General features: G+C 34.5%; 1 protein-coding gene across 1 annotated transcript in view; it reads right to left on the reverse strand.

Moving 5' to 3' along the window:
- Positions 1 to 2,700: 2,700 nt before the first annotated feature.
- Positions 2,701 to 18,533, reverse strand: part of LOC130677128 (uncharacterized) — a 39,609-nt gene continuing 23,776 nt past the window's right edge. Inside the window, exon 2 of the mRNA XM_057483754.1 lies at positions 2,701 to 5,043. Coding sequence (XP_057339737.1) covers positions 2,863 to 4,983 — 2,121 coding nt within the window. The 5' untranslated portion in view covers positions 4,984 to 5,043 and the 3' untranslated portion in view covers positions 2,701 to 2,862. The remainder of the gene's footprint in view (positions 5,044 to 18,533) is intronic.

An 18,533-nucleotide genomic window follows, 5' to 3' on the forward strand; every position in this document is an offset into this window, starting at 1 on the left:
TGTATTTGAACAATTCGACTCCGACCAATTTCGATCCCGACGATTGAACAACGCGATTTACGACTAAAACGACCAATCCGAGTTTTGATCAACGACTAGTTAAATTAATTGATCACGACAATTAATTTCGACCGACAATAACCGACTCCGTGAACAAGTGAACAAGCCGAAGCCTCGGCCCGAAAACTGAACAACGTGTTCTAGTGAATTTAGTAGTGAACAAGTGAACCGCGTTCGTGTAATAATTATTAATTAATAATTAATTACGCGTAAAAATTATATGATCGTGCAATTTAACGTGTTACCGAAATAAAATATTATTTTATATTTTATTTTATTTCAATCGAGTAATTCTGAGAATCACGGATTATCTGTGTCTCATTCGCAACAGCAGTCTTGTCACCTCGACGTGTAAGAATACTCTGACGTCATTCGTCAAGTATTTCGTTAATACTTCCGCTGTATGTGTGTCTCCGGACAATAAACGTATTTTATTTTATTTCGATAACCGACTGTGTTTTCTCTGAGCAATGAACTGAATTGTGTTTCGATCAACTACGATTTTTTTTTTATAGTTTCGTTTATATCGAGTCAAGCCGACAACGGCATTTATATTTTTTTGTAACCGATAATAATTTTGTGATACCGATCAATTATTTTGTGTTCAATATACGACTAATTATTTTGTGTTAATTCTGATTAATTATTTATCGTAATCTTAAGTGCCTGACCTTTCCCCGATCCGCCACCCTGAGTCGACATTTTTGATAATTGTTTATTTGGTGATTATAAAATCACCTGGCGCCCAACTTAATTATTTTTGAACAAGGTAGCCAAAAACAGTAAGTGTATTCGGACTTCACTCCGGTAGATCCCCGGTGGTGAAAAACCCGTTACATACAAAAAAAATATATTTGAAAAAATATTAAATAAATGTTTTATTATTACTACTTCAACATGTTTTATTTTTATTTCGAGATTATGTTTTCTTTCTCAATTTAACTGTTAAAAAAAAAAAAAAATTCCAAATGATAAATTTTTCTTTTTTATTATTTATATAAGTTCTACTTTCTTAAGAAAATATATTTTACTCCATTGACTTCTAATTATTATTTTATATTTAAAGAAATTCTACATTACCGACTCATTCATTTTACGATAGTTGTATTAGAATTTATGTACGGAGGGTAGAGGTACCTCTACCCTCCATAAATTTATGTTAACAGAACTTGTATAATTTACTCTATAGTATCTGATTTTTTCTTTCTGGTAGTAGTATAAATTATAAAATAAAAATTACGATAGTCTATTGTAAAAATTATTATTAAAAACTTATAGTCCAGCGTTACAATACTATATAATAAAAATTACGATAGTTGAATCGTAAAAAATCCGTGAATTTTATAAAAACAATTAATTTAAAATTGAACTGATTTGTTATATTTTAAAATAAAAGTATTTTTTATTTTACATTAATGTATAATTAAACATTAGTTTTAAAATGAGTTTTTTATTTTTTTAATCTAAAATGAATTGTTTTAAGATAAAATCTACATTTCTTTTGAACTAAATGTTTTCAAATCTTCAAATAAATTAATTTTTACTTGGAGTAAGTTAAATGTGACTCCGTTTAATAACTCGATGTACCGAAATGAATCGATATCGACTACATTCGAGAGAACGATGTTTTTAGAATGAGTTGGTATCTTCTGAAACCAAGAGCTAAATTTTCTTGAGCCAACTAAGTTATTTTCTTGTTCGGAGAAACTAAAAACATTTAAAGCAAAAATTTGTATTTTTAAATCAAGATTAAATTTCTTTATTGGAGAGTTTTATATATTTTAATTAAAAAAAAAAATTTTTTACCAAGAGAAATTTTTTTCAAACAAGAAAATAGGATATTTTAATTTAAGAATTTATTTTTGGAAACGATTTTTTTCTTGACCCAAGAATTCCTTTTTTTCTGTGTGTGATAAATGTGGATCAAGACAAATAATTTTTCTTCTGTTTCTAAATATTTTCCGGTAATGATATAAGCTCAATTTCGAGAAATTTTTAAAAATAAAAGAATCAAATGCAAAACAGAAGGTATTCGTGTTTATTAGTCTAATATTTCTATTGTTTTTTTGATCAGGTTTACTTTAAATTGTCTGGTAAGTGTTTTCAAAAAATTATCCTTATGCATGTATTAATAAATAATAATTTCGACAATCTGATAACTATTTATTGAATAATATGTAAATTATTAGTTATTAATTAACTACTATTTATAGTAGGGCGAAAACACATAATCATGCCGAAATAGTATTAAAAATATATGATAATTTAGTTAATATTTGTTTATTTGTAGTATACGTTCTTATACTTCATATCGATCATATCTTCTTACATTACGATAACTTAAGCTTAATTTTATTATATCTAATAGAATTATTACTATCACTATTAAATAATATTCGATTAATTTGTCGGATATCCCTCGCAGATTTGAATCACGGTGGAAACACGGTGGGTTTGTTGCATTTTACCACTGTGATTACGCGGTGTATCCACCGTGATTCCACGGTGGCTTGACCACTGTGTATACACGGTGTTTCCACTGTGATTACGCAGTGGATACACCGTGGAACCACGGTGGTGAAATAGCACAAAGCCACCGTGGAATCATGGTGGATACACCGCGTAATCACAGTAGAAACACCGTGTATACACAGTGGTCAAGCCACCGTGGAATCACGGTGGATACACCGCGTAATCACAGTGTTTCCACCGTGATTCAAATCTGCGAGGGTATTTTTTTTATCACTTTTCAACCATATTAAAAAAAAACATTTATTATTATTTTTATTACCAAAATAATATTTACAAATGATTATTAATCATGGTTAAAATAAAGCACTTGATTCGTGCTCTTGCATTTTCCGGCAGTCGACGAACTTGTGGTTGTAAGTTTTGTAAAAACCGGTTTATTTCATTTCTAATAGGTAAAAGAGTGTTTCGAGTACGAGCAGTCATCACTCTACGTTCAGTTTTTCGTCTTCCACAATTAGACTGTTGTCGTTCTTTCTCATTTGTTTTTTGTTGTTGTCCATTATTTTCAACAATCGTATTGAATACAAACTGGTTATGTAAATCGATTTCTTCATTAACAACGTCAGCATTATCAATTTCTAAGATTTCTTCTGCATTTTTTTCTCGCCCTCCTTGTTCTTCTTCCAAACTCTCATCATGGTAGTTCTCATCAATTGTTTCAATTATAACTTCATCCGTAATGTCATTTTCTAAAAGTGCTTCGTCATCTTCATTCGTCTCTTTTGTCAGCGTCAACAATTCTTCTAAGTTATGATTAAGTGTTTCAGGTTGTTGTTCATTTACAATGTTCACGATTCGATTTTGCATTTTACGTTTGCGTCCTCGTTTACATTTCTGCAATACCACCATCGATTGATCATCATTATTATCTATTTTTTCACGTTTTTGCGGTTTGACATTATTCACATGTGTATTATTCGTTTCAGGAAAATCAATTTTTATTAATAAACCCGGTGGAATACTTTCTAAACTTGATACAGGAATAGGTTTACCTAAATTTGAAATATTACCCGCAAATGGTAGTATAACTTTTTTAACATTCGTCGCATGAACATTAGTTAATGGTGTTATATTATTAGCAATTGTTATCGGTTGTATTTGGTTAGGTTGGATTTGTGTGAATTTCCATAAATCACAATTATTTGATGCCGGTGGTAATGGTAATTTACGTAATACACGGTTATCAATCATCATTTGTGGTGATGGTTGTAATGATGGTGGTGGTGGTTTTGGAATAGTAATTAACGTAGGTCGTTTAGATTTACCACGTTTTTTAGCTAATGGCATAGGTTTATTCGCGATAAACGGTTTTTTACTAGATACTATGGATGCCTCTTTTTTTTTTTTACGTTTATCACTATCAGCAAGCACACATTCACTGTTTAAATGACCTGGATTTTCATTAATTAATTCACTTGCTGACGATTGCTTAATTTTTTGATCCATATAATCCCCAGAGTCAATAGGCATTGTTATTTCTTCAAAATCTTTAATAGTGGGTACAGCATCACATGGTCCGATTTTTTGAAATGATTGACCAGATAAAAAATGCTTTGAGCACAATACAAGTTTACGAATTTGATTAGGTGACATTCTTAATAAATCTTCACGACCCAAAAATTGACACCATCTTAAACAACGACCTATCTCATAAGCAGGAAACGGATGAAATTTGTATTTTTCTACACGGTTCATTGGGTCAGAACGAGATCGCCCGCATGCTGCACATGCCTGGCTTTCTAATACTTCTGGTGGTAATGGTTCAAATTTCTTTATTTTCTCACTAGTTGGTTTGATTATATTGGCAGGTGGTAATTCAACAACTAATTCATAGTCTATCGAATCAGGATTACGGATCACCGGTACGGCATTATCGATAAGACGATTACGGTAACCCGGTAAAAATTGTGATTTTATAAAATGATGAGAACAAATATAACAATATAAAATTTCTTTCCGTGTCAAACGATAATAAGAATCAATTCCAACGAAATCTAGCCATTTGAGACAGCGAAATTCTTCACCTGGAAAATGATGAAACGTTGTGCCATCATAATCCGGGTCTGGCGGATCTTTACGATACCTTCCACACAATACACAAGTAATATTATATAAACTTTGTTTAGGATCGTATATAGTCGGTACAGCGGTACAATTTAAACGATCCAAATATTCATTGAGAAAGTCTTTTTCTTGAAAGTGTTTAGAACACACCATACGTTGAAGTAATTGTTTTTTTGTTAATTTATAAAGATCTTCACGGCCACAAAATTCAAGCCACTTTTTGCAACGATCATCATAATTTACAGGAAAACCAAAAAACATATATTCTTCTTCTCGGTTATTTGGATTCATCCGAGAACGCCCACATACCACACATGGATGAGGCATTTTTTAATGACTTTATGTATACTCCATATTTACGGTGCATCAGTCATGAGTTTTTGAAATCTATCGAAAAGAAAAGAAACAAGTACAGGAATTAGTAAATATATTTTTTTGTACATATGTATATGGGTCATTCCATATCAATTCAACGACATTGCGACGGTGACCCTCTTAAATTTTTTTGATTATTTAATATGTTTTCATGCATGTAGACAGAAGTCTTCAGCTAAATTTTTAGCTCTTTATCTCCACCCACTCCGGAGTTATCATTTTTGCTCAAAAATGATATATTTTTTACTATAGTTATGATAATCTCACTTTATGGGGGGTCATTTTTTTTATTTTCAACGCTCTTTCTGGAAAAAAATTTCAAAACTGAAAAAAAAAATTTTTTTATACTTTTTCAGTCACTTGTAGTCAAAAAGTAGTTTTTCGTTGAATGGGACACGTTTGATTTTTTTCAAAAAAATTAAAAAAATTCTATGTTGGAAATCAAAATTTTTGAACCACCACCCAAGATGGGCATCAAATAACTTCGAGTAAAAAAAATTAAGAAAACAATTTTTTTATGTAATTTTGGTTTATTTTTCTTTTAAGATCACGTGATTTCTTCAGATATATATCTAGTCTAGATATAAATTGACAAAAGTAACATCAAATCATGCAATTTTCCAAAATAAATTTTTCTAATGAATATAGGTAATTTTATATAATACTGTAAGACGGACGGTGGTGATAGAAAGGTCTAACTAAGAGTTTAAAATAATTTGAACTCTTGTAATAGTGAAAATTGGCATATTTTTGTTAATTTAATACTATAAAGGTGTACAATTGCTCACCTCACACTAGGCTTGTTCAGAAACACACTCTGAAAGAGAAAATATTCAACTCCTGTGTTCAGAAATATCCTCTGGTCGAACCAGAGATGCGATTTAACATTACAAAGGTACTAATCACACCTAGATGGGTAATTTTTCACCTCCAGAGTGTATTTCTGAACACGCCCACTTTGTTGCAAGTAGTTTGAAGGGTATCCGTCTTCCCTTGCTAGTATAGTGTTTGACTGAAGCCCGATACACAGTTTTACGCCGGCGCGTACTAGTTAGAGATGTAGTCTAAGGCAAGAGTGTGTTAACATAGCCTTACTGACGAGTCCGTTAACGTACTCAGGACGAAACTACAAAAATCATGCAAGTAGGCATATACTTTGAGTTATGGTGGTTGATTTATGAGTCAATACACTGAATGACAAGTAATATATGTAAAATAGTGCAGTGTAGCACGGAACAAGTGCATAGTATAAGGATAGCCAGTGAAAAACAAGCATTGTCCAAAAAACGGGTAATTACCCGGAGATTGGCAGCACTGTTCTGGTATTATTTCGGTATTTTCAAAACCGCGAGGGATTTGAATCGTTTCTTTCAATCAGGGGAGACACGGTCGTGTCTTGCACTAACAAGGAAACATTTCCAGATGTCCCCCTCCGATTTCGATATAACTGATATGTTATTCTCCGTCGAAATCTAAGAGACACGTATTTTTTTTTTTATTATCGGCAGAAAAACCTATTTAGGAGGTAAAGCCACCCGTCAAAGTTTAGGCTCCAAAGGGGTGTTTTGCAAGTTTTGCAGACTTGCAGTTTGAATAATCGAATGGGAACAACGGCATCGTTTTCAGGGTAAAAAATGATGATAAGTTCCATTGGTGTTATAATAAAAGAATAAATAGAACAAAAGTTATAAGGGTTGAAATTTACAAAACTTTTATTAAAAAAAAACTTTTCGATGAATTTAACTAAACCAACGGCGATCGAAAGAGGAAAAAAAAGTAGAGGGTACGACTTTTTGGGTTTTTTCGAAAAATCAAGTTTAGGGGATGATAAACCCTTAAGTCCATCTACATTGACCGACAAAAAAGTAACAATATTTTTATGAGCTTTGGTTTTAATTCGTCCAAAATTATTTTTTCTTATATTTTTAACGGTGGAGGCATCATAATATAGTTATTTTCGATAAGTATGCGGAACGGTAGGGATTCTGACAGCTTGTCACACAAGATTAAATGGAGACGGATTAAATGTACGTATATGTTGAAGTCGTTTACAAGATTCGACTGTCACAAAGATTTTTAAGTCGTGTAGGAATGTACAGAAAGATAGAGAGAGAGAAAAGTTACTTTTTGATACAAGTTAGAGGAAAGTTAACTAAACTATAGATTGCCAGAAATCGTATAGTTTGCGCCATCTGCATGTTGCTCGAAAATCCAACTTTCGCGGTTGATATGACAAAAATATTATTTTTTAATATTTTACCTACCTCTTTACTTTAAATTCCAGACTTGATTGCTTGCATCAGGATGTCAAGGATCGTAGGTATTAACATATCTTAATTTCAAGGTACATTTATAATTTTTAACTTCCCGCCACGAAAATCGATGATTTTCAAAAAGTTCGGGAAGTTATTGTTTTCACCCCGATTTTCGAAGATCGAGTTTTCACCAGATGCCGACGTTTTAAGGTCCTAGGAAGCTATTCTGACTATTTTCAGAATGATGTCCAAGTGTCTGTTTGTATGTATGTATATATATGTGTGTGTGCGGCTGTGTGTGTGTGGATGTGAAAGCTTTATAACTTTTTAACTAATGAACCGATTTCGATGGTTAAAATAGCAATCAAAAGAGCTTGTTGACCATCAACTTTCCTAAAAATTTCAGATCATTTGATCAAGTAGACTCGAAAATATTTGCAAACTACGAAAAAAAATTTGTTTCTTTAGTTTTTTGTTTATTTCTTAGAAACGAGTCAAACGATCGACTTCAAAATCAAATCAGCTCTCGAACTTTATAAAACGCGTCTATCGCCGCCTTAACCATTTCAATCGGTTAATTTGTTCGAGACATATCGTTGGAAAAAAAAATGGTGAAAAACGGGTTTTTCGAAATATTTTTGAAACGACGGCTGAACCGATCGATTTCAAATTTTTATCGGCTCTAGAATTCAAAAAAACGCGTCGATTACCGCCTCAAACGTCTAAATCGGTTTATTAGTTCAAAAGATATCGGCGCTGAAAAGTTAAAAAAATAATAAAAAATGGTGTTTTTTCAGGATAAATCAAAATATAACGTACTAAAAACATACCAACTCTTCCTCTTTATAGTCTTCTTCAATCATAATATAATGTCATCTAACTTGTTGTTTAGTTTAAATCATATTATCAGCGAAAAATTGAAAAAACAGTTTTTAAAATTTTTCTCGGATATTTCATATATTATTGCTCTGACCTAAGTTAAAACTTATTTAAATCTTGATTTTGATCACTGACATTGATTTCTGCCTCAATACATTTATTTCATTAAACATAATCGGGAATAAAAATTTAAAAACCGCTTCTTCATTAATGATTTTCGATTCTTAACTTTTCAAACTCTAGCATAGAACGTAACTTGTTAGAGCTTGAAAAGCTCATAAAAAAATGATTGCATGTAATAGCATATTCGAGCTCGAAAACAGCGAGAAGTTTTGGGGCTGGCCCGCAGGGCCAACCGATGCCCAGATTTTTTTTCAGTTTTGAAATTTTTGTTTAGAAAGAGCGTTGAAAATAAAAAAAAATTACCCCCCATGAAGTGAGATTATCATAATTGTAGGCAAAGATATATCATTTTTAAGCAAAAATGATAACTCCGTAATGGGTGGAGATATTAAGCTAAAAATTTAGCTGAAGACTTCTTCACTGAGAGAAATCCCAGTAGTTGCCACAACTAAAAAGAGATAAATATTTTAATTAAGTTGGTGCAACAAATTTAAATAGTTATTATAACTATTTATTGATTAGATGACTTTAAAAAAATAGTTGAAGTAACTAAAATTTTTTTCTTATTTATTTTTAGTTATTGCTAATTTAAAAGTCTAGTAGTCACAATAAAAATTAAGTAGTAAAATCAACTATTATTAGGAGCTAAATCTAACTAATAACAGTTTGTAGCAATAACTATATTTTCTTAACTATTTTCAAATAGTTGATTCAACGATTTTTTTATTTGTCTCCGTATATCACTATAATTTTGCTGTTGATGCAACAATTTTTAGATAGTAGTGGTAAAACATTTTATATAGTTGTAACCAACCATTTTTATTTAGTTGGTGTGACAAATTTGAATAGTTATGATAACTATTCATTGTTCAGATGACTTTAAGAAAATAGTTGAAGTAACTAAAATTACTTTGTTATTTATTTTTAGTTACCCGATGAAAAAAGATTTTATACAATTGTATAGAATTATATATCAATTATATATGGACTATATATAATTATATATAGACTATATATAATTGGATAGAACGTTTGGCCCGATCAAATTGTATACAATTTGGATAGAAATTGTATACAAATCTATACAAATTGTATACAATTCTATATAATTATATACAATTCTACATATTGCAATTATATAGAATTGTATATAATTATATAGAATTGTATATAATTTGTATAAAATTGTATATAATTATATAGACTTGTATAGAATTGTATACAATTTCTATATACACTTATCCAAAAAATTAAAGGAACAAGAAAATTTTATAAATTTTTTAGTGATTTTTGGAAGGCCGTATTGTAACGGGGTAAAAAATTGAATTTACCGCGTTCAAATTTAATTTAAATAAAATCTATTGTTCGCACTGTCGGTATAGTTGAACACCACCCAGGGTTATCCGGGTAGGTTGCGACTAGTCGACCGGGGAGTGGAAATTGGAGGCTCGTCTGTCAGTCCCCAATTAGAATTAAGTAGGAGTGTCGGAAGTCCGAAGATTCCCGAAGCCACGCGGGGGGTAGGATATTATAATCGGGAAGACGGAAGCGAGACGACACTTGTTACCGGAACGACCACACGGAGAGACGCAGAAAATTGAGTTCAACGGACGCCATTTCAATTATAAAGGTAATTAATTAATTTTGGGACTTGGTACATAGTGTGGAACCAAGCGATAAATTGTTCAAATTTATTAACAATTACCAGGCAGATAGCCGGTAATTATTTTGAAAGATTACTGATTTTAATTGAAAAGCAGGTGAAGGAGAGAACGCGAGTTTTGACGAGAGAAAGAGAGTGAGGAGACAAAGACCGGACAAAGCGAGACGGAAACACTGAGGAGAAGACAAAAGAATTACATAAGGACCCAGGACCAGATACCAGACGAAAACGACGAGGACAGAAAACAGCGGAAAATTAATTTGCGTACAGGTATTTATATAAATTTATTCCAGGCCGAAAGCCGGAAAAATTTATTAAATATTTAGTCATATATCAGGTATCGTCGCGTCGAAATTAATCTGGGAAATAAAAATTAAGAAATTGGCTAGAATCAAAATATATAAATTAATTAAATTAATTGACTCCAGGCAGGTTGCCGGAGCTATCGCGTAGGAAAATATTTCCAGGCAGTTCGCCGGAAATATTCTAGAACTTTCCAGGTAGATCGTGTAACCCACGCACCGGAAGTTATCGGGTCTAGTCCATATTCTAGTCGAGAAAATTATTAATTAATTATTGAAGTAAATTATCCAAAATAAAACAGACTTAAGAAAATTACATTTATTAAAATAAAAGAATGTCTCGGGAAAATTGAGGATAAATTCTGTCGTCAAGGTCACCGGTCGTGACAAGTAAAATTTTTAATTAAGAAAATTAATATAAATAAAATAATTAATGAAATAAATAAATGAATTGAGTGAAGTAAATAAATAGATAAACGGGAAAAGGAAATTTAGGAAATTAACGCGTGAATAAAATAGTTAAAGACTGGAGGAAGGAGATAAGAGTAAAAGTTGAGAAAAGGTGACCGACTCATAAAATTATTAGAACGGAAAATAAAATATGTAAAAGAATTAAGGGAGGAATTAAAACCAGATAATTAATTAATTGAATTAATCTCTAAAATTTAAATATTTAATTAATTAATTATTTATTAAAGTGTAAAAGTTGTGGTGGGAGAACTAGTCTATGGCGGGAAGCCAATTGGTTAGAAAATATATAAAATTGTGTGTGTGTAGATTATAGTCCAGGGGACTGAGTAAATGAGTGTGTGAGTTAAAGAAATAAATAATTGCGGGTTAATTATTATTGTTATATTGAGAGAGTGTGTGTTAAAGCCAAAGGTAACGGCTATATTTTATTATTGCGGGTTATTAAATTTGGTTAAATAAATATTGCGGGTCATTAATAAAATATGGTTTATATAATAAGGTTTAAAATAAAGGGTTTATAATAAAGATTTAAAATAAAAGGTTTATAATAAAAGGTTTAAAATAAAAGGTTTATATAAAAGGTTAAAATAAAAAGGGTTATAATAAAGGATAAAATAAAAAGGTTTATATAAAATAAGGTTTATAAAAGGTTATAAGGTTTATTAAGATATATAGTTATAAGGTTTAAAAGGTTTATAAGGTACAAAGGTTATAAGAGAAAAAGTTAAAAGGGTTAATTAAATAAAAGGTATAAAAGTGAAACGTCAAACTATATTAATTTATTTATAAATTATCCTTCCTCATCCTTCTCTTACAATTAAATAAAAATTACACCGACCCTGACGATCAAAGATCCGGCTCTGGGAGGCCGTTATTACTTCCAGTGGCGCCCTTAGTAAGGACGACCAGAGTAACAGCTTAGCCCTGTTATATTTGGCGCCCAACTTTTGAAAAACCCCGTAATTAATTGTAAGAGTGGTTGAGGAAATAATTTATGAATAAAAGTCGCGTGATAAGCAAATGGTAAATAAGTGTGGCGTGGACACTAGTAAATTTTAAAGTAGTGTGGCGTGGAGATTGAAAAAAAATTATTTTGGAAAATAAATTTGTCAAAAAAATTTTTTGAAAAACGGTAAATTTTGAATTAAATTTTTATTGATAAAATTGGGTGGAAAAATAATTGAAAGTAATGATAAATTTTGAAGGTAAATAAATTGTTGAAAATATTAAGACTGATTATTGTGATTAAACTAAAATTAATTATCATAAAATAAATCATAAGTAAATAATTTATTAGTACTAATTACAATTATTTCACTAAAATAAAATTTATACATAAAATAATTTTACACGAAAAATAAAATCGAGTAAAATAAAATCGGCTTAAAATTTACCGGACGCGTCAATATTCTATAAATAGAATAATCCTCAAAACTTAAGACTGAAAAATAAAAAGATTAAAATTTAGTCACATTTAATATTGTAAACACAAAGACTAAATTTTACTTGGACATAAAATATCACAAACAAAAAAAAAAATTAAGTTTTCTGTCGAGAATAAAACTTAAAATAAATTTTTCAACAAATTTGGTTGTGTGATAAATTATTATTATTATTATTACAAATATTCTAACGAATAAATTATAAATGGTAATTATGTTCGATCAAGTAGAAGATCTTGAAATGGCAGAAGCACGTAGATTGTCAGCAGGTAGGGGACATAACCGCTTGACAACCACGTCTACTCCTGGTGCACCATTAAGATTATCAACAGTCACAACAGTAACCACGTCAACCAGAACAACGCCAACAGTAACTACAACCACTAGCATGGTTACAAATTCAATATTACCAAATTCATTATCACTGGATCTACCACCACCGTATCCAGTACCAACAAATACGTTACCAGGTAGCCACGGGATGATCGGAGCCGCTGATGGATGGAATTTTCCACCCAGAACGCAGGCTGGAGATCCCCGTAGGCTGTTACCTGAACAGGATGGAGCTATTAATAGTCAATTGGATTTTGCTGGCAGTCTTAATCACCTACAAGACAATATACCACCAGATATGCAGCGAATATTTCACCGAATGGACAGCAGCACTCAACAATTACGTCAACTGTCATCCAATCAGAGAAATATCAACGGCGAGAATGCTGCTACAATTAATCAATTGTCCCAGATGATGGTAGAACTTTTGGATCGTCAACGAGAAATGGAAAACAGATTTGTTTCACGGGAAAATTCATGGCGGTCAAACTCACCAGTGGACTGGAGAGCAGCTGAACTCCAGCTGAATAATGCAAACATTGGCCCGGTGGGTCAACGTTTGGCGAGGGGGGAGTGCCCAGCTGCTCATAGACCTCAGAGCTTGGGTCCCCAACAACATCTACACCAGCCACAAGCGCAGCAAGATAATCACCGTGATTCTAATGGCCAGAATGTACCAGTTGCAGACCGTATTAACTATCTACAAGAACAATTACGTCAGCTACAGATGGGACAACAAGGCCGGATTCCAGTGCCTAATAACGATCATCAAGGAGGACGGGCAGGGAGTTACTCCCAGGCAGAAGGTCGTTTTCACGATTTGCCGGGAGTACCCGCTCAGAACCCGGTATTTCAACCGAATCCAGGCAGATATCAAGATGACAGACGGTGGAAAGACATTCTGCATAGTCTGAAAATGGGAAATTTACATTTTCCTCAAGAAAACATGACCGTCAATGATTTCCTGTACGCTGCCGAGGCTAGAGCTCACCGAGAAGGCTGGTCCGAATGGGATTTACTCAAAGCGATGAGTTATATACTCCAAGGAGCTGCAGCCCGATGGTTCGATGCTAACTACTTACGGTGGGAAAATTACATCCAATTTAAAACGGAATTCAGAAAAGCTTTTGGCAGCTCGGCTACTGACCACCAAATCATCATGGAGGTCAGCAAGATGCGGATGAAACCTGGGGAAAATGTGACGGAGTTTGTACTAAAGATCCAACAGAAGTATCAGGCAATGCAGATACCACCACCAGTGCCAGAACAAGTCGCTTCCATCCGTAATCATCTGACAGATGAATTACGAACTCTAGTATTTGCCAGATCAGTTTACACATATGAAGATCTGCTAAATGCTTTGCACGAGGCCACCCGGTGTATAGAAGAGGCTCAACAACCTGCTACTGCCGTGAACAAAACCGTGAAGTTCCAAGATAAAACTAGATTCGGTATAATACAATCTCCAGTAGATGAGGTGATATACGAAGACGATGAATTGGAACCTTCGAGATGCAATTTGATGGTTGCACCACCACAGACAACATATAACAACAAATATGGCGTGCCAATGAGGAATAATAATAATTATTATCGACCTCAAAATTACCAATACAACAACAGACAACAACAATTCAGACCTCGGTTGAATCAAGAGCCAGGGAGGTTATCCGGCTTCAATCAAAACCCAGCAGTTGCTCCAAGATATAACAGACCATGTTACAACTGCGGAGTTCCAGGACACACGTTCGAGGTATGTCAAAATCCCAGACAGGAAGTCTGCAATATTTGCTATGAAGTTGGACACACTCGTGATAACTGCAATTTAGTAGTTTATGCTAATGATAATGTACCAACTACTCCAACTTCATCTGACAGTCAATCTCCAGCCCGTCAGGAGAATAACAAAGTACCTGCAGACAATCGAAAAAACGATTAAAACCTGGACCGAATTCCCCGTCGGCTCAGGATAATTTTGGAGTAACTAAGGGGTTAAATAAACCTGAACAAGATATTACAAATAGCCGGTTGGTAATTGGGCAGGCAGGTTCGCCGCCCTATTCTCAACCAGGCAGTGAATCTCAACCCGTTAGCCGGTCTGAGGCTTTGCAGGCAGGTTTGCCGCAAAGTTCTCAACCAGGCAGTGAATCTCAACCCGTTAGCCGGTCTGAGATTGGGCAGGCAGGTTCGCCGCCCTATTCTCAACCAGGCAGAGCATCTCTACCTGAAAGCCGGAATGTAGTGTCGCAGGCAGGTACGCCGCAACATTTCATTCCAGGCAGGAAAATACAGCTGGCTACCATGTCCGTGAACACGATTTACGTCGAAGATATTATTAAATTTACTCAAGCAAACCTGTCAAGTGATTCTATAGAAATCATTAATCAAGTAATTAAATTTTTAGAAGATCCAAATTGTACTGTGGAGGATCTCGATCAACCAGATGAAAATATTAATATTTATTCAATTACATCTATTGAAGAATCAGATGACGATGAACCTGAAACTCAATGGGAGGATGAATTTCAACCTGGATTGGAACCAGAAGATCTCGAGCTTAATGTATCTTCACCGCGTTCTCTGGAACTAGGCAGTTCTGTTCGCCAGTCTTCAGACTCGCAGGTAGTAGATACAGTGACAACATCTACATCCCGAGAAGCTTTCATTCCTAGAATCCTTCAAAATAAACCATTGTCAGCTGCTCAAAAATATCGTCTGGCTGAAAGAAAAATTTTTGTACACGGTCCAGGTCCACAACCACCAGAAATTACAGCAAGAATACCAGTATCGCTCTGGATTTTTGGTATAAAATTAAATGGTATCCTGGATACTGGCAGCGAGAGGTCCTATATTAATGCCAAAGTATATGAAGACATCAAGGAGTATGCTTCGGGCGATTTAAGACCTGACGAGACTCAAAAACGGGGTGTTTTACTTGCTAATCACACTCTGTGTAAAAGCCTCGGAGGTGCTCCATTTATTATTCAGATAGGATCAGTCGCTGGTGAACAATATCTGAGTGTACTTGAAGACCTTGGACATTCCGTAGTCCTAGGAATGGATTTTGCTTTACAATTTGGAGTCATCATAAATAGCAAAGAGAGAACTTGGCAGTTCAGTGGACATCCTGAAATACATCAATTTGAGCTAATCTTATGTAAAGAAAATTCGTCGAGGTGTTCATCAATGACAACTGATGAAGAATCAGACTTCAGAAATTTTATCAAACTTGAAATGAAAAAATTTGAAGCGATGCCGAATCAAGGACTTACTAACATCCTCGAGCACGAGATTGTCTTGAGACCTGATGCTAGACCAGTCAGAATTAAACCGTATAGACGAAGTCCTGTGATAAATGAAGAATTAAACAGGCAGATCGACGAATTACTTGAAAAGAAATTTATAAGACCAAGTTACAGTGTGTGGTCATGTTCACCGGTCATGGTAGCCAAACCCAACAACACCTGGAGATTTTGTGTAGATTATCGGCCTATTAATCGAGTTACAATACCACCAGCTCACCCGTTACCTAATATGCTACGCATATTGAGCGCATTACACGGTGCAGTCTATATAAGTACTATGGATTTAAAAGAAGCTTTCCATCAGATCCGCATGGCAATTGCGTCGATTCCTCTCACCGCTTTTTCTGTGGAAGGACGAGGGCAATTCGAATGGTTACGGATGCCGTATGGATTAGTCGGTGCTCCTAGTACTTTCCAAAAAGCTATGGACGAGCTGAAGGAAAGATTCCATAAAATTCTAGTCGACCGAGAATTACCGATGAAGTGGGCTGATCAAGTTTTCGCATACTTGGATGACTGGATAGTCATCAGTGAAACCATAGAAGAACACAAAAGAATTCTAAGTTTGGTGTTTGAAGTCTTCAGAGATGCTGGGTTACTCATAAATCCAGATAAGTGTAAATTTTGTCGACCTGAAGTTAAATTCTTGGGATTTATAGTAAATAAAGATGGTTTACACACTGATCCAGACAAAATAGCTCCAATAATAAATTACCCACGGCCAACTAATAGAAAACAGCTACGCAGTTTCCTTGGATTAGTCAACTGGTATCATAGACATCTACAGGACGTCGCAAAGGCTCAGGGTCCTTTAAACAAATTGACTGGAGTCAACACGGAGTGGAAGTGGGGAGACATAGAAGAAGAATCGTTCCAGAATTTAAAACGGGCGTTAATTGATGCTCAGCCGTTATCAGTACCTAAAGTGGGACTCCCGTATTATCTATACACAGATGCCTGTGATACGGGACTGGGAGCATTTTTAGTACAGCGAGATCCAGAGACCCAGAAGGAATTTCTGTTAATATGTCTTAGTCGTCAACTAAAAGGTGCTGAGACTCGCTATACTACAACTGAAAAAGAGTGTCTAGCTGTCGTCTGGGCGGTTCGAAAATTACGTTGCTATCTTGAAGGCACCCCTTTCACTGTCATCACAGACCATGCTGCGTTAAAATGGTTGCATTCACTGAGAGACCCTAATGGCCGATTAGCCCGTTGGGCAATGGAGTTATTATCACATCAAATAACCATTGAACACCGAAAAGGGACAGAAAATGAAGGTCCTGATGCACTGTCTCGAATTTATGAAGATCAAGTTCCAGAAGATTGGCTGGAAATTAAAGAACAACTCGGATCGGATAATTGTCTACATTTACAAGTCTCAAACTGGTATACTGTAAAATTTAACAACGTGCGACGCAATCCAGGGCGGTATCCGGATTGGCGCATTGTTGAAGATAAACTTGAATATTATCGTCCAGACCCGTTAAAATCAATCGTTGGAGATGACAGCGCGTGGAAAACTGTTTTACGAGATCCTGAAATCCATCAAATACTCCAAAAACATCATGAAGACCCAGATGCTGCGCATCTAGGGAGGGAAAAAATGTATGAACGTTTGAAAGTTCAATTTTATTGGCCCGGTATGTACCACGACGTTGAAAGTTACGTGGAAGCTTGTGAAATTTGTAAACAAGCTAAATACAAGCAATCATCATCTAAAGCTCCATTTCAAACCCGACAACCGATAAGACCTTGGGCTATTGTCGCGGCAGACGTAACTGGACCTTTCACTCGATCCAGAAAAGGTCACCAGTATATTCTAGTCATACAAGATTTGTACACTAGATTCATTGAACTATATCCATTACGTCGACATACCGGAGCTGCTGTTTTGGAAGCTTTCAAACGTACATTTTCTTTGAGGTCTTACCCGCTGTTCCTGGTAACAGACAATGGCAGGGAGTTTATCAATGAGACCGTACAAGAATATTTAAAATCTGTTGGAGTAAAATTTACACCGTTGGCTGTCGCACATCCACAAGCCAATCCAGTGGAAAGGATAAATCGTACTCTAAAACCGATGATAAGAGCATACATTAATAAAGACCAAACCAGATGGGATGACCATCTAGGTGAATTTCAACTGGCCTACAACAGCTCTTATCATGCGGCATTAAAATTGTCTCCATATTTCCTGGTACATGGACAGGAACCCAGGCTGTCCGATAAACTGACAGAGCTGGAGATGGAAGATTTTCTTCCTGACAATGAAGAATGGAAACAGCGCGTCCAACGATTAGACGAACTCCGTCATAAAGTTGAGAGTATAATGCGGGCTGAAAATGAAAGACAATCTAACAATAAAAATTTAGAACTTAAGATACCGGAAGTAAATTTAGGCGATAAGGTTTTCTATCCTAATCGTAAATTAAGTAGTAAAAGCCAAAAATATAGCGCAAGCTTGGGCATGAAATATCTCGGGCCGGTAACAATCAGTAAAATCATAAGTCCACTCGTCGTAGAGCTTAAAAATGACTCCGGTAAATCTCTTGGTACACATTACATACCTGACTTAAAAATACCGCGTCGTAGTAGTCGTTTAGCTGTAAAAAGTTTCTCAATAAATTAAGCAACGATCTAAACCCGAACATATGACTAACCCGTTTATATTTCAGATGGAACATCGGAGACGTAGATCTCGAGAGGGAGTTCGGGGTTATACCGAG

The sequence above is a fragment of the Microplitis mediator genome, chromosome 11 (assembly GCF_029852145.1).
Source record: "Microplitis mediator isolate UGA2020A chromosome 11, iyMicMedi2.1, whole genome shotgun sequence".
NCBI classification, from domain to species: Eukaryota; Metazoa; Arthropoda; class Insecta; order Hymenoptera; family Braconidae; genus Microplitis; species Microplitis mediator.